This window comes from Girardinichthys multiradiatus, chromosome 24 (genome assembly GCF_021462225.1).
Source record: "Girardinichthys multiradiatus isolate DD_20200921_A chromosome 24, DD_fGirMul_XY1, whole genome shotgun sequence".
Lineage (NCBI taxonomy): Eukaryota > Metazoa > Chordata > Actinopteri > Cyprinodontiformes > Goodeidae > Girardinichthys > Girardinichthys multiradiatus.
The window spans coordinates 12,290,538-12,312,832 of NC_061816.1; the positions used below are offsets into that span (position 1 = coordinate 12,290,538).

The window sequence follows — 22,295 nt, forward strand, 5'->3', positions numbered from 1 at the left end:
AGAGATCCACAGCTCCGGTAGGAGAATTTGTCAGCAAGACAGAACAAGGTCGTTGTTGAAAGAAAACAATAAGATGTCCTGTGTAAAGTTTGCCATAAGCCCTTAAGCCATGTAGGGAACACAACAAACGTGAAAAAAGGTGCTCTGAAATATTGTGGTGGCAGTAACATAAGGTGGGGAAGCTTTTCTTCAGCACGGACAGGGCAATCCTGGGAGAAAACGTGCAAAGCACTTAAGAGTTGGGTGTAGGTTGACTCTCCCTCAACATACAGCCAGAACTACATGCTCAAGATTAAAGCATAGTCACAATGGCCAAATCAAAGTAAAAATGTAAATGCAACTGAGAATTTGGGGCTAGAATTAAAAACTGTTGTATATCCATATCCAATCTTTATCAAATCTGACTGAGTAATTATCATGTTTTCTTTCACTTCACAATGATATACTACATTGTGTTGGTCTATCAGATAAAATCCCAGTAAAATACATTGAAGTTTTGGTTGTAACGTAACAAAATGTGAAAAAGAAGAAGGGGCTGGACTACTTTTGCAAGCCCCTCTAGATGGGATCTTGGTGAACCCTTTCTTATCAATACTTAGAGACCGAACACTCATATTTAAATCATTCGCACTTATCTACAAGAAACTATTGCTGGGACCCACAACTCCTTTGTGCCAGAGGTGGCAGCATAAAGATCTAACAAACCATGTAAAGCACCAGGGATCTCCTGAGAGCTCCAGAGGACCTGATCCCCTTCTTCTAAGGAGCAAATTGAAACTTTGTTTCTCTCTTCAAGCACTCACTCTGGTGGCCCAATTAAAGTAGACAATTGTTTGGCTTTAGGTTGAAGGCCCAAACTCCCTGTCTTCGGTGCTGGAGATCCAACAAAGCCAGAGGTAATGACGTTCAATAAAATTCCACAAATAACTTTTCCCTTTTAACAAATATAACTCTCCAGCTGCTTCTTCCCACTTTGCAAAACCTTGCAGCCTCTCTGAACTAATCTCACTCCTCCTGAATTCATTGCAGCGCTGGTACTTCAGAGACTCATTACAGGGGAATCAAATTAAAACTTGCTCCTTGACTCAGTTTGATGCATTCTCAAGCTAAGACTCACCCACCAGGTCCAATCAAGGGGATTTTTTTCCATTTTGCCACTGGTGATGAGGTCTGAGAGTTAATGCCTTTGTCTGGCCCAGGGGCAGTGTTTTGATTTGCTTTATGGTCAGTGTTTAGCAGAATATATTGCCCCTCCACTACTTTATAAAGCCAAGCTTTGACATTCTAAACTGTGAGGCTTATTCTTAAAAACCTCTAAATATACCCTACAATGTAAACCTCTGAATTTGTTTCAATCTCACTTTTTTAAAGATGTTTTTTAAAAAAAGATCTGCAGCTGGCAACATTTTGCAAGCAAAATGACATACATGCTGAATACTGGAGCTTTATTCTGTATCAGTTGGTGGTTGGTGAGTTACTTCCTGCTCTTCAGAGGACAACATAGTGAATATTTAGCAGTATTTATTTAACTGCTCCAGTGGGAGATGGTGGAGAAGATTCCATAAACCCGAGAACTGGATGAAATTATGCAAGGCTTTTCAGCTGGAGCCAATGAGTCATTCGAGCTGAAGCGCATTTGCATAAAAATGGAGCCACCTGCAGCTTTATGACTTGATAAGTAGCCCAGGTGCTTTCTAAATAAAAATAAATCTGCGTGCAGAGCAACACCGACACTGGTCACGACTGGGATTTGATTCCTTTTTGGGAAAGACAAAATGTTTTTGTAGTAACGAAAGGTGCCGTAGAAATCGACAATCGTGAGGAAATCTTGAGCATCACAGTTTTTCAATGAATAACTTACCTCCATCAATATCCTCACTGCCAAAGTGGTTCCTGTAGAAGAGCATGAGCTCGATCCTGTAGCACTTGTAGAGGGTCACTAGGCAGATCAGCAGCAGCAGGATGGCTCCCAGACCTCCGGCTAGCTCCACAGTGTACATCAGTTCAGCTGATGTTCCACACAGTGAAAAAAGAGGTGACAAAGAAGACTTTGTTATTTTTTCCAAACAGACAAAAATGCGTTCAAGAGTATTTAAAGCAACGTAACAGACTACAGGTACAAAGGCTTCATTTTCTGTAATGAGTCACAAAAATATGAAACTTTTTCAAGATATTCAGATTTTTTTAGGCGTACATTTAAATACAAAAAGGACAGAAAGAATATGCAGAAAAACACCGCCGTTAAGTGCGGCAGAGGATCTATGACGCTGTGGGCATGATAGACCCTCTTCCTAAAGTTCTGAGTATTCAGAAAATTGTCATTATTGGACAAAAAATAAAGTAACAGACAAAACACAAGAAACAGTCTGCAGGAAAACACCTCATGCCCACTTTCAAGTAGGGTGGAGGATCTATGATGCTGTGGGCCTGTTTCCCTTCCAAAGACCCTCTGTAATCAAAGTAAAGGTTGTACTTTCACTAAAATGGCAGTGTTAAACTCAGAGCTGAATGAAAGTAAAACCTGCTTCTATGCCTGTCATTTGATGCCTCCCGGCTCGACTCGGATAATAAAAAACTCGTACCGGAGTAACCGGTGTGACAATGGCGCGTGACAGATTGCGCTGCCAAACTTATGAAGATTCGTTACGAGTGTGTGTAAAGCTGCAAAGCTGTAAAGCTCTCAGGTGGTTGCTGAATCACCTGACAGATCCAATCAGTCTGCTTCTGCTGCCATCAGTCGTCTCTGCAGTTTGGCAGGACCTCGTGCAAAAGTGAAACAGATCACGAAAGGGTAAATTCAACTGTTGGATTTATAGTACATTAGTTTAAATTACGTCAATGATGGGGTTTCTAACAACTTGCCTCCTATTCAAAGAAAATCTGCCGATATTCCCAGCTCTGGCTGTCCAAGAAAAGCTGACTGAAACTGAAAACTGAAGCTGAAACTGAAAGCAGACCACAAGATGCTAAAAGAAGTCTCTCAAAACACTACAATGTCATAATGGGACCTACAGCTATATTTTCATAGATGGTTTACATGAAGGAAATCTTTGCTTTCTGTGGAAAACATGAAGGCCACAAAGAACGTTTGCCACAAAGAACATAGACCAGGATGTCTGGAATAATGATCTTTCGTCATGATTATTTGCCAGCCTGTTCTCTGCTCTGGTATCTCCACTGCTGTAAACAGAATATTTACCTGCCAGTTACCAAATGCTCCAGCCAGTAGAGGGCCAGCATTTCTTCCTTGCCCCCATTTGATCTCCTTGTTACAGCCACATTTCTGTGGTCTGGATTTTCCTGCTTTGCCTTGCCTTTGTCTGATTTCTACCAAACGTCTGAGCTCTGGACATCAACCCTGTTTCTCTGTCCCAACCACCGAGCCTTGTCAAGCCTTAGAATAAGGGATCTGATCTCTGCCTGTCTGTGCATGACCCATAACTTTCTCCCTGCTGACCCTCTGCATTCTGGATTTTTTCTGATGAATCCTCTGGCTTCTGTCTACTGAACCTGGCCTGCTCTATACTCGTTTTGCTGTAACCGATTGGGATGTCATCGCCGCTCGCCTGTCACTTCCTGATTCCCCTCCAAAGAAGGGTGAACAACATCACTGCTTGCAGGTATTAGAGATGCATATGGAGACAATCACCTTTATTTAGAGGAACAAGCTAATCAAGGAACAAGAGGAGCACCCTGCTTGGATCGAAGCACTCATAACGACCCTGAAGAGGTTAGTGGCATTTCCTTTAAGTCTCTAGAAATTATAGGTTTCCTTTACAGCCACTAACCAGTACTATCTTACTACAGTGTCCAGGGTGCTCCTGAAAAGGTGTCCTTGCTCCCACCAGCTGCAGATTTGAAATAAATCTTGTTAAATGTTCTCTGTACTTAGCTGAATTTTGAGTCTGGTCTGTTACATCTGACCGATGATTCTATAACTTAATTATTTTGACACCAGAACAGAGAATATATATTCTCATAACCCCAATACAGCCTTGCAGGAAATAACCCTCGTACCAACTGTAAAACATGGAGGTGGAAGCGTCATGGTTTGAGTAGCTGGCCAGGTTGCTGCAGCAGAACCTGGCCAGCTCACATCAGAAAATCCACCATGAAATCTACCCTGTATCAGAGGGCGCTTGTAAAAAAATGTGAGACCATCTGAAAAAAAAATTAAGCTGAAGCAGAGCGTGACCGTGCAACATGATGATAAAACTTTACAAAAAAAAGAGATAAATCCAACCTCTGATTGGTGCATCTCTGACACGTTTGATCATGCCTTTCTTTCAGATCCTTGTTTCTGTCTGATGTCACCCTATCTTTAACAGTTCAACTTTTCCTCCTGGCGACCCCTCACAAATTCTGGATAGTCAGCCTTCATTGGCTTACTAATGCCCAGCAGTAAAAGTCTGGACTAACTGCGGCGCTGCATGCACGCATAACCACGGATAGAAAGGACTCTCTCATGCATCACAATCCATCACTGGTGCGCGTTTAACCTCTTTGTAGTGAGCGATGCCCAGCTCCCTGCAGTGGATTTCAAGCTGACAGCTCCCATGATGAGGGATGATGTTCCTGAAAGCTAACGAGCATGGCCTGCTCCGCTTCATCACGCCTGTCTGTTAGTGACCTTCAGCCAAACTCACCAATGGACGTTTGAGCACGTACGTGAACAAAAAAAGGCAAACAAACTCGGAGCAGCATGACTACAGGTTTCACCATCCTCCTCTGAGCTCAGCTGGATCTCCTTTTGGTTCTGGAAATCGCCCTGTCTTGCCTGATTTCTCAGAGAGAGGTGCTGTGGTTAATGAGCACTACTAAAAACTCCACACCTACCAACCTTCTCCTTCTTAATTCAATGTCCCTTTCCACCTCTGCCCTCCTGCCTTTGCTCACCCCGAGTCTCTGTTCGAATGTGCGGACCTCATATTGAGCCAGCTGCATTTCAAGCTGCAAAGATTACAGCGGAGGAGGAAAATCCTTCTCTGCCTGGCATCTATATTGTAGCAGCGCTGCAGAGGGACAGATTAAGACAAATTAGGTCCTGATGACTAAAAGACTGGATATGATCGAGCTGCATGGAAGAGGGCTATTCATTACTTCCTCTCACTCTTTTTCAGCATCTCTCCATCAAGGGTGAACTATGAAAGGATGAGGAAGAGCCAAAAAATTAGGAAAGCATCTTTTTAGTGCCTTGCAAAAGTATTCACACCCGAAACAAACCACAAATATGAATGTATTGTAGTGGGATACTATGTGATAAACCAACACAAAGTAATGCATAACTGTGAAGAGGAAGGAAAATGCTAAATAGTTTTAAACGTTTGTTTGCATTTTTTTCAACCTCCGTGAGTCAATACTTTACCAGATTTACCACATCTATTTTTTTCGCCCATTCTTCTTTACAAAACAGCTCAAGCTCAGTAAAATTGGATGGAGAGTTTCTGAATAGTAATTTTTCAGTCCTGTTTTGATCTAGGTCTGGCTAGGCCAATATAACACATACATGTGCTTTAAATTATGCCATTGTAGCTCTGGCTATATGTTTAGGGTTTTTGTCCTGCTGGATTGTGCACCTTCCCACAGTCTCAAGTCTTTTGCAGGCTCTAACAGGTTTTCTTCCAGGTTTGCCCAGAATTTTACTCCATCCATTTCCCCTTCAACCCTGCAGAAGCAGACACCATGTCGCTGCCAACACCATGATTCAGAGCACCTTCAGATTTGTGGAGCGCACAACTAGTACTTGTCCTATTAACACATTCTCACCCCTGAGTTGGGAATCTCAGCAGCTCTTCCAGAGTTACCATGGGCCTCTTGGCTTCTCCTCTGATTAAGACTCTCCTTGCTCCGCCTGTCAGTTGAAATAGTAAACCATATCCACCTAAACTGGTTTGCAGTTATACCATCCTCTATCAGAGTAAAGGGAGCTGAATACAAATGAGAGCCCCATTTTTAAGATTTTAATCTTAAAGTACATTTTTATATGCACCACTTTGTGCTGATACACCACATATATCCCAATAATTTACATGGATGTTTGTTTTTGTTTGAGACAAAATGTGAAAAAGTCTTAGGGATGTGAAAACTAGCATGGCCCTATATGCTCATGATGCTGGTATTATTGGGACATGAGGACTTGAGTTTCACCCTATGCATTGCCACTGGAAATGATTGTGTGTGCAGAATCCACAAGAAGTCAAATCAAATGAGTGAAATAACCACATTCACTTTGCGCATCAAGAGCCACACTGAAGACACTAAGATGCCTTTTTTAAAGTAATGTAAACACTGAGCAGTTGTAAAATGCACCAAAACGAAATGCACACAGAAAAAAACAACTCAAAAAATGCTAAGAAGCTAATCTGCAGCAGTTTATTTTCAGATTCCACCATGCAGCATAAGCCCCTTTAATATAGCAAATGGAGGGGAACTGGGCTGGCATCAAAGTTAGATCCAAGGCTTCCAGCTTTAAAGAGAGGAGGAATATCTTACTATGTTAATGTATTCTATACCTAGAACTTCAAGACTGCAGAGACATTCCCCTATGTACTTTAAGTAAGAAGGACACTAAAATAATCTGCATCTCTGTTTTAAATTGTCACAAAATTAACTTTGAGGGAGCAAGGTAGGGAAAATGTTGAAATAAAATAAATCCCTATCAAAAAGGGTAGAAGAAGGGGTCCCTGCAGGGTAGTCAAACAGCATGTCAAGCATCATACTGCTATAGCTTCCTGTTATTTTAACCCTGCGGTGGGAAACATGGAGTCATTTCCCACAATCCCCCAGTAGTCCTTAATTTTATCAGTAAAATGCTGCCGGAGATTCACTCCTCTGTCTCGGTGAAGGCCTTTGGTTTTAAATTGTGTGATCCATCTTCACAGCTTTAACATGTCAGCTGTAAATATTCAGCCTGTCTTTTCATCTGTTAGATTTATGGTAAAAATTGCTGGAGGTGTTTTGGCTCACCCTTCTTGATGAGCTGGATGTTTGCTTGCCGCCGCCCGTTGCTGTTTTCCACGTAGCAGGAGTAGTTGCCAAGATCGCTCTCCTCCAAGGAGTTGATGGTCAGAGAGATGGAGACTTCCTGCTCTCCGAGGTGCTCCCGGATAGTCCTGCAGGGGTCGGCACAGAGCTCATAAATTTGTGCATGAGCATAACTGGTAGTTATTGCATCATCTTCAGCTGAAAAGGCTTTTGGTCAGTAAAATGAAACAAACACACAACAAAGAGTTGAAAAGAACCAATAATATTTCTCAAAAAGGGGATGTAATTGTCTGATCACAGGCTAGGAGGTTCAGATCAAAGCTGATTCTGGCAGTCTGTGTTTAAGGAGTCTCGTTGAAAATAACGAAAAGAAGAAAGCAGGAGATAAGAGGGTGCACAGAGCAGAAGTTGTGCTTTAAATTTTGCATGTCTGCTTTATGATGACAGATTCCAAACAATGTCAGATCAGACATTCTGTAAAAATGAAAATAGAATAAATACGCTGCACTGATTTCTTAAAAAAAAAAAGAAATACAGATTTTTCTAACAAAAAAGGTTTTCCTGACAGGAATTTGAGTTGTGCCAGCAGTAAGAATCATAAAATACCTGGCATTACACACTTTCATATCAGGTATATCAGACATGCTCTCTTCACACTTTAAACCCACCTATCCTGTGGCTTTGCGCCTATCTTTCTATACAGTGCTGGGAATTGATATATTCCCTCATCAAATATTTCTTCTTTTTTTGCTTTTATGTCATACTTAAATGTTTCAGATCATTAAACAAAAGTAAAATCAGACCAAGACAACCTGAGTAAATACAAAATGCAGTATTTAAAGAATGATTTCATTTATTAAGAGAAAAAAGCTTTTCAAACCAACCTGGCCCTGTCCAAAAACAGCAATACCATTCCCCTCCTCGTCAACAAGTGTTTGCAATAATTCACAATGAGGTTTTTACATCCTTGTTTAGGAATTCTGTTCCACTGAGTCATCTTAATGCTCTTTAGTAAATAAAGCCACTTACGCGTTTTTTTTTTTTTTTTTTTTTGCATAAATGTCCTGTTAGAAGTAACGACAGAGTATTTTGGTCAGAGGTGGACTTCCTAGAATGCTTTGTGTCTTTTTCCTTCTGCATAACCAAAATATGCTTGAGCTTTAGGTCACAAACTGATAGATGGATACTGTTCAGGGTTTCATCAATTACAGCAAGTTGTTCGGGTCCAGCAACAACAAAATAGCATCTAACTATTACACTCCCACCACCATGTTTGCCTCTTGGTATGTTCTTTTTTGAAATGACACCTTTGTCTTGTTAGCAGATAGAGGATTTTCCCAGAAGTGTTGGGGTTTATCAGATTGTTTTACTTACTGCTGACTCATGAACACTGACCCTCAATGAGAAAAGTCAGGCCTTTAGTGCTTTAGATGTTGTTCTGGATTCTTTTGAGACCTTCTGGATAACTCACTGAGTAATTTTGGTTGCGGGGCTACTCCTCGTAAGGTTTACCACCATTCCATGTTCTTTCCATTTGTAGATAATGGCTCTCACTGTGACTTCCATAAAAATCCATAAAAGGGGCTTTGTAACTATTTCCAGACTGACTGGTGTAAACGACATCTGTTCTCGAATTTAGATCAGGACATGATGTGTTGCTTTTAGTGATCTTTCAGCCTACTTTATGTTGTCAAACAGGTTCTATTAAAATTATTTCTTGATTCTACAGGTCTGATTCTCATCAGGTCTGGGTGTCACTAGTTTTGAACTATGAATTATTATACAGTACTGAACTCAGCTTTCCGAAAAACATGATTAATCACAGTTAATTTATAACTGGGCATTTAAATTTTTACCTGGATGGTTTTGATAGCTTTTTCCCTTATTAGAATCATCATATGAAAACTGCTTTTTGTATTTACTACAGTTATTTTTGTCTGATGGTAAAATCTGTTTGATGACCTTTAAACATGAAACATTTTTGTGTGTCAAAAAAGCAGAAATAGAAGAAATCTGTAATAAATACAGCATCTTATTACAGTAATTTCACTCAGAAAACATGACACCATATGGAAATTCATCTAAATAACCAATAGGATGAAAAAAATATTCCTCAGCCTCAGTAAAATGATCAAAAGTCAGTTTTTAATTTATTAAAACTATAAAAGGATTGTCATTAGACTTTCAGCATTCCCTCCCAACTGCAGCCTTTTAAACAGATTCCAAACAATGCCAAATCAGATATTCTGTACGAAGGAAAGAAATAAAGAAATTAGGTCAAAACACTAAGCATCGACTCGTTTATTAAACAATCCATATATCATGACCTTAGTATTACAGGTTTTCCTATAAGATTCATCAGTGATGAGCTCCGAACTGCTAAATACCCAAATATCCAGTAGCCTGGCTCCTTTTTCTTTCCATAGAAACAAGAAAGTATATTAAGCATAGCCTCCATATAAAGTTCAATAATCTGCTTACATTTGAAAACTACCACTTAGTTGCAGTGCTGAGACCCTTTATGTTTATTGCTTGGAATACATCTTTTTCCTGTAGAAACTATCCCAGTGCAGAAAGCATATGCAGTGCAGTAATCACTAATTGGGTCTTGATGAATTATTACGCAAATAAACTCATAAAAACACTATAACATATGGGTAGTTAATTTTTGATCCAGAGTCAATAATATGCTTTTCTGTACTTTAGAAACACTGTACAGGGAGTGTCACAGATTGCACAAAACTGTCTGGGAGTTAGAGTCACAGCACTTCCACCTAGCTGTAGCATTTTATAGCATGGTAGATTTCATGGTTATACAAATTTTTCTTGCAAAATGGGAATCCTAAATAGTTACACAAGAACTGGTGGCTGCACCCAAGGTTAGACCCTGAATATTTAGATATGCTGGTACAGAGACAGCTATATTGACAATTGTCTGTCTTCTTATGAACTTAAGTGAATTCCAGTTCTTAATACATAGGGTTTACTCAATGCTGGCCCAAGTCTTCTGTGAAGGCTTTCCACACGGTTTAGGAGTGTGTTTAGGGGAACTTTTGACCATTCTTCTAAAAGTGCATTTTTGGAGGTCAGAAATGAGAGATGTTAAACAACAAAGTCTGGCTAGCTTTACGGTCTTCGCTTTAATTCCTCCCAAGGTGTTTTATTGTGTTAGGTCGGGACTTTGTGTGGCCCGTCAAGTATTTTGTGGACCTTGTCTTGTACACTGGTGTACTGGAGCTATTAGGGACTAAGTCCAACTCCTGAGATGTCAGGGCAGAGAAACCTGAATATAAGAAGTTCATTACTGAGAGGAAAGTATCGGTACCTAAGCACAACTGCAGGTATAACTGTTTTTGGAAATCCATCGCCTTGCACTGCTTTAGTCATTCTAAGGATCTGCTTGTGGTTTCTAATGTAGTTAAATCCACGATTATCATCACCTACTGGTACAGCATAGGCATTACAGTGTTTTTGTTAGAAATCACACATACAGGGTAGATAGAGATTTGATAAAAACAGGGGAAAAATATCTGTTTGAAAAGATTTCAAGAGGAGTTTAGCTGGAGTCTGAGAAGGCTGTTTTCTTTCACAAAATAACAAAAAACTTCCATTAAGATGTATGCATCATTAAAACATTGTTGATGTTTCCAGCAAAATGCCTTGCTAATGTTCCAAAATTAGTACCCACAACAAACTAACACCATCTTATCTGGTAAAAGCAATTATAACAAACTCCTGGAAAAAAAAAAAAAAAAAAACAAGAACAAGAAAACATTAGCAACAAAAAGCAGGATCCAACCTGCGGGGGTGCAAAAGCAGCAAATATGTATAAGCAGATAACCTTTTTAAGGCTTGAAAAAAATGACAGCTATTTCAAGCGTCTGTTTAATGATGCATGGGGCTAATAGTGCAAAAAGGTGTGAGTGCCACTTAGGCATTCATCTCCCGCCTACTGCAGGGCATTTGCATATAAAACCTCATCTCATTCTTGTTGATCAATGAATGAACTAAATAAAGCAGATTGTGAAGTGCTGGGTATATATGAGGACAAACTACAATACAGCCACTGCTGCCATGGCAATGTCTTACATTAGCTGTACAAAATGGGGCTAATAAGTGGAATCCCACAGAAAATATCACTCTGCAGTGAATTTCTTTTTATTGAGAATACAGAAAGAGAAACCATTACAAGCAATTATTTTATTGCTACTATGTGCTAGCTGCTTCATAAAACCTAATAAAGAACTGCTTTTCGCTGAGAAACAAAAATGTTAGCAACTAAAGTTGGGTTACAGAACCATGAGTGAAACTAATTTAACCTTTTTTCTTTGTTCCTGTGAACACATCGCTCCACATTGTGAGGCCAGTCAGGCAGAGACACAGGAGTTTCACTTCAAGGTTGGGACACACAGTCCTGCTGATGGCTTTTTAAAGAGTAGGGCAACCATCTGAGACACAACATAGACTGAAGTGAAGCACGGGAAAGCAGGGAAAAAAAAAATAAAAATCTATCATTCTTGTTAGTGAAAGTCTTTTCTAGAGAAAAATGTGGGTTTCCTGAAATGAAGAGGCAAGAAGTAGAAACCCACCCACACAAAAGCCTGACATATGATGTGTTTTAAAGTCAAGGATACTGGTTAACTCACAGAAACAAGTGGACAGAGTTCAGGAGAAAAACATGTTGGACTCAGGTGATTTGTCCATAAATATATTTATTAACATTGTGCATTAGCTTAAAAATTTGAAAAACTTGCTATATTTGAGTACATTGCAAAAGGTCCCTGCCATGCACTTTCATACAGTGCATGGCATAAGTATCCATACCTTCTTATATGAATTTAAAAATAGAATCTTCACTGTATTTTGGAAATTCGATACACCAACAAAATATTGGATGATTAAAAACTGTTGTGAAAATAAGTTATTTACTGATGTACTGTGGTGTAAATGTGTATTCCTGAGTAATATTCTGTAATAATTCATTTCAAGATTTATTTAATTTACTTAAAAGTTTTATTTATTTATTTCATAATGTAGTTTTATTTTGTGACACTTTTATTTTGTAAAGCTACTTTAGTATTTCAGTGACTTTTACTTTTTAACCCCGTTCTTCATTTTAAGCTCTTTTTATTTCATGTTCTTATATTCAAATGAGGGGGCAGAGTTTTATCTGCTGGGTGTCGCTGGGACAGCAGGTCTGAGCTCAATTTGTGGCAGTAGCCGGCAGAAGACAGCATGGTGGAGGGATTCTGCAAGGATGCCAGAAGGTGCCAGACCCGCCGTAAAAGCCTGCCACGGCGGTTGCCGCTGTTTTTGCGAAAGCTTTTTGTGCAATAAATCTTTGTCATCCTTTCAGCACGTCATACACACACACACACATAGTGCTATTTATTTTCCATTATAGGTAAATACAGCAACCTTATATTATGGGTCTAATGCTGTTTATTAAATAAAGACCAATGAAGACATCATTTAAAAGTAACAGCCTATAACAACAATGACATCCCGTTTGCCGATAATCAGCATTGGTTTCCACAAAAACAGCAGCAACCGCCGTGGGAGGCTTTTACGGCCGAAGCCAGGGGAGGGAGCCAGGGGCATCCTCGCAGAATGCCCTGGTTCCCTCCGGCATGCTGTCTTCTGGCAGGCAGTGGCATGCTTCTGCCGACCACAGCCACGAATTGAGCTCGGCCCTGCTGTCCCAGCGCCACCCAGCAGATAAAACTCCGCCCCCTCATTTGAATATAAGAACATGAAATAAAAAGAGCTTAAAATAAAAAATGGGGTTAAAAAGTAAAAGTCACTGAAACACGTAAAGTAGCTTTACTTCATGGAATATTTATTAATAATTTATCAATAGCAGTATTTGTTTAATTTTGAATGAAACGGGTCTCCATACATAACAAGTTTGTTAAACACCTTTAAGCACACAAACCGTCTATTAGTCAATCTGTACAAGGGAATACTGGGCAGGTATGGGAGGAACCAAGCGCGCTTGTTCATTCAATGTGGCAAAAACTGCCAAATTTTCTTCAGCTTTTGTTGTCATTTCCCTAGTAAATTTAGAACGTCATCAAAAGTTTAGGGAAAATAAGATGTTTTTGCAGGTAGATAAAGGTTGTAAAAGAGTGCAAACTTAGGTCAAATACTGCAGTTTTATTTATACAAAAGTAAGGAACAATATATAATTTGTATAAGTGCATTTGTTTCAGCAGAACCTTTGTTTTTTAGGTAAAAATCTGTGAAGCACTTGACTGCATCAAGTTAGATTAGAAGAAACAATCCATCCTCCCAACTTTATCTTTAAATCATGCTGCATTTATACAAGTTCAGAAGGATGTCTACATGTTTTTATTATTGCTGGTAGTAGTTATATATTTCATGATACTTCACCTGGACATCAGTTAATCCTACTGTGTCACGACATTCTACTGTTGGAATTTAATGTGGATTTGTTTCTTATTTACACTGGTTCAAAAATTATTTATAGTGGCTTGCATATATACAGGGGTTGGATAATGAAACTGAAACACCTGTCATTTTAGTGTGGGAGGTTTCATGGCTAAATTGGACCAGCCTGGTAGCCAGTCTTCATTAATTGCACATTGCACCAGTAAGATCAGAGTGTGAAGGTTCAATTAGCAGGGTAAGACCACAGTTTTGCTCAAAATATTGAAATGCACACAACATTATGGGTGACATACCAGAGTTCAAAAGGGGACAAATTGTTGGTGCACGTCTTGCTGGCGCATCTGTGACCAAGACAGCAAGTCGTTGTGATGTATCAAGAGCCACGGTATCCAGGGTAATGTCAGCATACCATCAAGAAGGACGAACCACATCCAACAGGATTAACTGTGGACCCAAGAGGAAGCTGTCTGAAAGGGATGTTTGGGTGCTAACCCGGATTGTATCCAAATAACATAAAACCACGGCTGCCCAAATCACGACAGAATTAAATGTGCACCTCAACTCTCCTGTTTCCACCAGAACTGTCCGTCGGGAGCTCCACAGGGTCAATATACACGGCCGGGCTGCTATAGCCAAACCTTTGGTCACTCATGCCAATGCCAAACGTTGGTTTCAATGGTGCAAGGAGCGTAAATCTTGGGCTGTGGACAATGTGAAACATGTATTGTTCTCTGATGAGTCCACCTTTACTGTTTTCCCCACATCTGGGAGAGTTACGGTGTGGAGAAGCCCCAAAGAAGCGTACCACCCAGACTGTTGCATGCCCAGAGTGAAGCATGGGGTAGATTAGTGATGGTTTGGGCAGCCATATCATGGCATTCCCTTGGCCCAATACTTGTGCTAGATGGGCGCGTCACTGCCAAGGACTACCGAACCATTCTTGAGGACCAGGTGCATCCAATGGTTCAAACATTGTATCCTGAAGGAGGTGCCATGTATCAGGATGACAATGCACCAATACACACAGCAAGACTGGTGAAAGATTGGTTTGATGAACATGAAAGTGAAGTTGAACATCTCCCATGGCCTGCACAGTCACCACATCTAAATATTATTGAGCCACTTTGGGGTGTTTTGGAGGAGCGAGTCAGGAAACGTTTTCCTCCACCAGGATCACGTAGTGACCTGGCCACTATCCTGCAAGAAGAATGGCTTAAAATCCCTCTGACCACTGTGCAGGACTTGTATATGTCATTACCAAGACGAATTGATGCTGTATTGGCCGCAAAAGGAGGCCCTACACCATACTAATAAATTATTGTGGTCTAAAACCAGGTGTTTCAGTTTCATTGTCCAACCCCTGTAGTTGAACCCTAACGTGTACATAAAATAAGAAAAACACACAATCTCTAATTTCCTCGCTCCAAGTGAGATTAAAGTTTTATTGTTATTTAGGACTATCAAAGTGATTTCTATTTGGAAAATGTCTAAAAAATTAGATAATTGTTTTACATATTCTTTTTACTTTCTTCAAGTTCAGAAGTGAACATACAGTACAGACCAAAAGTTTGGACACACCTTCTCATTCAAAGAATTTTCTTTATTTTCATGACTATGAATATTGTAGATTCACAATGAAGGCATCAAAACTATGAATTAACACATGTGGAATTATATACTGAACAAAAAAGTGTGGAACAACTGAAAATATGTCTTATATTCTAGGTTCTTCAAAGTAGCCACCTTTTGCTTTAATTACTGCTCCGCACACTCTTGGTATTCTGTTGATGAGCTTCAAGAGGTAGACACCTGAAATGGTTTTCCAACAGTCTTGAAGGAGTTCCCAGAGATGCTTAGCACTTGTTGGCCCTTTTGTCTTCACTCTGCGGTCCAGCTCACCCCAAACCATCTCGATTGGGTTCAGGTCCGGTGACTGTGGAGGCCAGGTCATCTGACGCAGCACCCCATCACTCTCCTTCTTGGTCATATAGCCCTTACACAGCCTGGAGGTGTGTTTGGGGTCATTGTCCTGCTGAAAAATTAATGATGGTCCAACTAAACACAAACCGGATGGAATAGCATGCCGCTGCAAGATGCTGTGGTAGCCATGCTGGTTCAGTATGCCTTCAATTTTGAATAAATCCCCAACAGTGTCACCAGCAAAGCACCCCCACACCATCACAACTCCTCCTCCATGCTTCACGGTGGGAACCAGGCATGTAGAGTCCATCCGTTCACCTCTTCTGCGCCGCACAAAGACACGGTGGTTGGAACCAAAGATCTCAAACTTGGACTCATCAGATCAAAGCACAGATTTCCACTGGTCTAATGTCCATTCCTTGTGTTCTTTAGCCCAAACAAGTCTCTTCTGCTTGTTGCCTGTCCTCGGCAGTGGTTTCGTAGCAGCTATTTTACCATGAAGGCCTGATTCACACAGTCTCCTCTTAACAGTTGTTCTAGAGATGTGTCTGCTGCTAGAACTCTGTGTGGCATTGACCTGTTCTCTAATCTGAGCTGCTGTTAACCTGCGATTTCTGAGGCTGGTGACTCGGATGAACTTATCGTCCGCAGCAGAGGTGACTCTTGGTCTTCCTTTCCTGGGGCGGTTCTCATGTGAGCCAGTTTCTTTGTAGCGCTTGATGGTTTTTACCACTGCCCTTGGGGACACTTTCAAAGTTTTCCCAATTGTTCGGACTGACTGACCTTCATTTCTTAAAGTAATGATGGCCACTCGTTTTTCTTTACTTAGCTGCTTTTTTCTTGCCATAATACAAATTCTAACAGTCTATTCAGTAGGACTATCAGCTGTACAGTGTATCCACCTCCTGCACAACACAACTGATGGTGCAAACCCCATTTATAAGGCTTGAAATCCCACTTATTAAACCTGACGGGGCACACCTGTGAAGTGAAAACCATTTCAGGTGACTACCGCTTGAAGCTCATCAACAGAAGGCCAAGAGTGTGTGGAGCAGTAATCAAAGCAAAAGGTGGCTACTTTGAAGAACCTGGAATATAAGACATATTTTCAGTTGTTTCACACTTTTTTGTTAAGTATATAATTCCACATGTGTTAATTCATAGTTTTGATGCCTTCAGTGTGAAGCTACAATATTCATAGTCATGAAAATAAAGAAAACTCTTTGAATGAGAAGGTGTGTCCAAACTTTTGGTCTGTACTGTATACTTTGTATTTAGTAGAATTGAACTCTCACTATAGTTTACAGGAGTTTTTGCCCATTCCTCCAGACAGAACTGCTGTAGCATCAGGTTTCCAGGCTATCTTGCTCTCACACACCTTTCCTGTTCTGCCCAGACATTTCCACAGGACTGAGATCAGGTTTTTTGGGTTGTTTACTCCACACCTTTAACTTTGCTGTCCTTAAACCCCTTTGTGCCTCTGTTAACCTGTCAGAAGATTACAAAGCAATATAAATCATTATCATCTATGGTTTCCCAATTTATTTAATTGCATAGTTAGTCTTAGGGTATGTAATGTTTTAACTCTGAAAATCATAGTTGAATAAATGTCCTTTAATGTACTGCGGATAAATCACACATTTTTTGTATCCATGAGCAAAGTCCAGGCATAATTCTGCCTTAATATGTGACTTGTCAGAAAGGGTAAAGATTTTACTAGCCTGGTTGGTTTCCTGGTCCAGTCAATACAATTTTCATTTCAGATTGAGGGTAGGGATTTGTGGAGGTCAAGATAAACGCCTAATGCAAGCCTTCTGTTTGGGATCATTGTCCAGTCAGAAACACCCAGCTTCCGCCAGCAGACTCAAACTGTCTCCAGGTGGTGAAAGACAACTGGTTCAAGTGTTCAAGAAGAACCCGACTGGAAGATGCTCTGACTGAAATTGTTATAATTTTTTACAATTCCTCAAATTCGCTTGATTTTATCATGACTGAAACAACCAGCCTCACTTTTCACACAGGTTTAGATCAATATGGATTGAGAGGGTGCAGATGAAAAAAAAAGTGCTGCTAAAAAATGAACACCTTCAAGCATGACTAAAAATTACTGCAAGGTCAGTAAAGCATGCTTTCAAAAGAACAATGTATAGTGGGGGTAGCATCATGCTAAGGGTCTGTAGAGCAGGCTAACATAAAACCTACTGAACTGCCCTGACCTCAACCTTGTTAAATGAAATGAAATGAAAGGAGCGTGCTTAAAAAAACTTTACTTTTGCCAGAAGATTGCTGATGGTTCAGAAAAGGACTTCATGGAGGTGCTGCATGTTAAGGGACATTTACCTCAATATCTTTATATTTTTAAGCCTTTATGTGTAATTTTGACCGTGTATTGATTAGAGAAAATTTGGAAAAGAGCCGTTTCCAACCTAAAAAAAATGGTTCAACTGCATCCTTATAAGCCCTGTATGAATTTATGTTTTGGTAAGTGTATGTAAATCTGTAAGGTAAATAGACGTTCTGACTGAAATTGTTATAATATTTTACAATTCCTCAAATTCACTTGATTTTATCATGACTGAAACAACCAGCTGCACTACACAGTGCTCAGACTGTTGCCTGAGATTTGAAGTAACCCGATTTCCCAGAACTTTATTTGTAAGAGCATTAACTAATATTTAGAAAGCCAATGTATTTTCTTTAAGTTGAATTGCTGCTAAAAATGCCACTTGACACCCATGCACCAGGGACTGAAACTTATGCAGATTTAATAACTTTACTTTTAATTGTTTAATGCTTAAACCTCACCTCAGAGTTCCATAAAGTCTTGTTCTTCAGCCACAAAGGTTTGTATCAAACCAAATCTCGGAGGTGAGATGTTTTGCCAAAAACTCCATCTCATGTATAAGAGGCAGCCATTCTGGGAGCACTCATGTGTGATTAATTTCCATTTCAAAGCTAAAAGCTCATGGAGTGATGTCAGAGGAAACAGTCTGAAGTTGTGCACGCTCAAATGGGAGCAAAGAATAAAATAAATAATACTTCTAACTGGAAGACAGTATCATGCAGCGGCAGAATTAAAGCAAGCAATTCAAACACTTGAATTTGAGCCCCCACAATATGCATGCAAGCCTGCTCACTTCAGTGCCAGCACATTAACATACTCTTCCGCAGTAGCTCAGGGTCAAACATTTATTTCTCCCCTTGTTACTTGATTTGACTATCTTCTGAAAGCAGATTTCTAACTGCATGTGGTTCTCTCCTCAGTATTTCTCATCATTATCAAACCACCTACCCAATTCTGCCACCTGCCAACCCCACCAACACCACCACCCCCTTATATCCTGTAGGCTCTAATTGGCCTGGCGTCCTTCACAACAGAGAGCGGCACTAAGAGCTGGGTTGAGCAAGCTAGCAGGCTGATAGAGACATCTCGAAATGCCAGGTCACAGACTCGGCTGCTAACTCTCCTCCCAGCCTTGTCATGCTGCTTACAGTTAACCTTTTCATTAAATGGCATTTGTCGACAACAGAGATTTTCTAGTCATGTGTAGGGGTACAGTGGGGACAGGACATGAAAGGGTGCAATGATGGTTTTATTTCAATGATGAAACAGCGACAAGAATCTTTGCAAGAACAATAGCTTATTATTGAAAGATCAGAGGATGAGTAATTCTGTCCTTGATGTTTTTATGGTCTTGCACATAAATAAACATTTTTTCCTCTAATGAATCTCTGTAGAAATTATAAATGCAGAGATATTTTCTCTATGTATAGTTGAGCCCAAGTTTATTCATACGCTGTCAGATTTAGGTTTAAAGTAATCTTTTAGTTTTACCAACACGTTTCTTTTGAATGAAAGTAATATCAACATTTTGGAGCAACCCAGTCTTGTATCTGTGGAGGGAGCTAAAGATTAGGGGGATGGCAAGGAGGCCTTGCAACTGTAAAGACTCGGAGTTCATCACCAAAGACAAATCGTCGAAATATCAATGGAAACAAGCAAAACACTGCTCAGCAAGGGTTAGGTTGCTATAATGCCAAGAAAGATGTTTCCACTAGTTATTGAGAAGGGCATACGTTTCACTATTTCTTAAAAGTTGGTACTTTTTATACCTTGTTTTAGGGCTGTGAGGAGATAAGGAGGCACCTAATCTCATGACGCTGAAGCTCCACAATATTTCTTGTCAAAGTGAAGTCAGTCTCATGAAATGCCATTCAGTTGCTGTCAGCATGTGTCTTTGCCTAGAAAAGTAAGTCTAAGTGCTTAATATTAGTATGAATGAAAGTGATTTTAGTTTGAACCCCAGTTGATTCTGTTTGAGACTCTTATTTTGAAGTATTTCCTGCTTTGCTGCCCTATAATGACAGTCTGGTCAAACTGCCTGTCAGGCTGGCTGAACACTCTCATCACAAAAACATTGAAGACCTCTTTTAAATTGCTTGTCAGGCAGCATTTTGGTTAATCAGTAGTTTTCTTCCTAAAAATATTGCTAAAATCTCCTTTTGTCTCATTCCCATTAACCCAATATTGTGTATCACCTCATCTCATTGATTGGATGGTTCATTCCACCCCTACTTTTGAGAGAAGCCTTACTCTTTCCTAACAGACAACTTGCAACCTGACTAAATATGTGCACTGCTGGATTTAACTAAACAATTCTGTTTGCTAATTCTTATTGAATTTCGTTCACATGTTGAGACATGTGACCAACAAATCATATATTGGCATCATTCCATGACAGGTTTGGGTCAATAAGTGACAATCACCCAAACACTGAACTGAATGGAGGGAAGGGTCAGTGAACTGTGACCTTAACAGCGCCATTAGTTTGATTATTCTGGCTTTATCTTTTAAACTTGATACTTCCAAGCCATGTTCTGACCTGAAGAAGCCTTTTAGTTGGGGATTATGGTTTAGAGGAGCTTTAAAACTTTAAAACTTGTGTTAAACAAAATACTCAGCAATTATGGCTTTAAATAAAAAGATATTCAATCAGACTCAGAGACAGTTATTATCCACAAACAGCCAGACTACTGAAATCTGCACAATAATACTGCAATAAACCACATTTGTGACACTTTATTAGCTTATTGCTGCTACATTAGTGCTTTTGTTTTTATAGTGAGTTGAACGGTTCTTCTTATGACCAAGCATTTCATTACATTGTTGACTATGTGTTAACCTGCATATGACAAATAAACCATACCAATGCGATATCAGTGCTGTTTGTTTTGTGAGCAGTTCGTTGTGTGCTGCTGTTCCAAAATGCACAGCTTTCTCAAGGTGATTAACTATGGAAGCAAATTGTTACCATATTTCAAATGAAAAAGCATTTTCAGAAATGCCTTTTCATTTTAAGAATGTGGCTGCATTGTTTGACTCATAAATGAAATTAGTAATCAATAATCCTATTTGCATTTTAATTTTCTACTTCAAGACTGCTCATTCTTTCACTTAATTAAAATAAAAAAGAAAAAGACATTTGAGATTTATTTTTCAAAATATGCCCCAGCAAATAGATACCAAAATTCAATTTGAAATGTAAAATTTGAAAATGAAAAAGCATTTCCAGAAATGCTTTTTCATTTTAAGAATGTGGCTGCTTTATTTGACCCATAAATAAAATTAGTAATCAATCATCCTATTTGCATTTTTTCTTCACGACTGCACATTTTATGCCATAATCAAAAAGAAAACAAAGCAGACATTGCTTTTTCGTTTTCGTGGTCTGCCCGCAAAGTACTGCCCAGAACTCGAAAACGAAAAAGCATTCCGAGCGGCGGGCGCAGAAGAGTGACGTCAGCAGCCGCTCTTCCTCAGCTCCCTGCTGACCGAGCTACCCATCTTGTTTGGTAGGGGGCGCTGTACACGTCTGCATTGGCTGTGGCAGTTCCGCCACAGCCTGCCACCGAAGCTGCCACCGGAACTGCCACAGTCTGCCGCAGGGTGGCAGGGGATTCCGCGAGGATGCCAGAAGGTGCCAGACCGGCTGTAAAAGCTTGCCAATGCGGTTGCTGCTGTTTTTGTGGAAGCTGATGCTGATTATCGGCAAATGGGTTGTCATTATTGTTATAGCCTGTTACCTTTAAATAATGATTTCATTATTGATTATTATTTAATAAACAACTTTAGACCCATAACAGAAGGTGATTGTATTTACTTGACATGGAAAATAAATAGCACTATGTGTATGTGTGACGTGTTGAAAGGATGACGAAGATTTATTGAACAAACAGCCGGTTTATTATAGAGCACGAGCACCTATTCTGAATTGTCACTCACAGAAAATTATAAATAAATGCTTAAAAACACGCTGGATATCCCAGGCCATAAGGCTGCCACAAGGACGCCACAGCCTGCCACCGGAACTGCCAGTTCTGCCTGTCACTGCCACAAATTGAGCTCGGCCCTGTTGCAATTCAATCAATTTCTTGGCACGTTTGCAATGTAATGCAATGCTGACGTGCACAGCGCCCCCCTACCGAACAAGATGGGTAGCTCGGTCAGCAAGGAGCTGAGGAACAGCGGCGGCTGACATCACTCTGCTGCGCCCGCCGCTTGGAATGCTTTGAGTTCTGGCAGTACTTTGCGGGCAGACCACGAAAACGAAAAAGCATTGTCTGCTTTGTTTTCTTTTTGATAATGGCATAAAATGTGCAGTCGTAAAGAAGAAATGCAAATGCAAATAGGATGATAATTTATGGGTCAAATAATGCAGCCACATTCTTAAAATGAAAAAGTATTTCTGAAAATGCGTTTTCATTTTCAAATTTTACATTTCAAATTGAATTTTGGTATCTATTTGCTGGGGTACATTTTGAAAAATAAATCTCAAATGTCTTCAAGTTTCATTTTAATTAAGTGAAAGAATGAGCAGTCTTGAAGAAAATTAAAATGCAAATAGGATAATTGATTACTAATTTCATTTATGAGTCAAACAATGCAGCCACATTCTTAATGCTTTTTCAACCAAATGGTG

The 22,295-nt window shown here is 39.9% G+C and overlaps 1 protein-coding gene across 3 annotated transcripts in view; it reads right to left on the reverse strand.

The window, feature by feature from the left end:
• The window catches only part of LOC124861661 (interleukin-1 receptor accessory protein-like 1), a 445,259-nt gene that overhangs the window by 24,092 nt on the left and 398,872 nt on the right, over positions 1-22,295 (reverse strand). For all 3 annotated transcript variants that reach the window (XM_047355550.1, XM_047355548.1, XM_047355549.1), the window contains 2 exons: positions 6,967-7,112; positions 1,862-2,008 (listed from right to left, as the gene is read on the reverse strand). In XM_047355550.1, the coding sequence (XP_047211506.1) occupies positions 1,862-2,008; positions 6,967-7,112 (293 nt within the window). The remainder of the gene's footprint in view (positions 1-1,861; positions 2,009-6,966; positions 7,113-22,295) is intronic.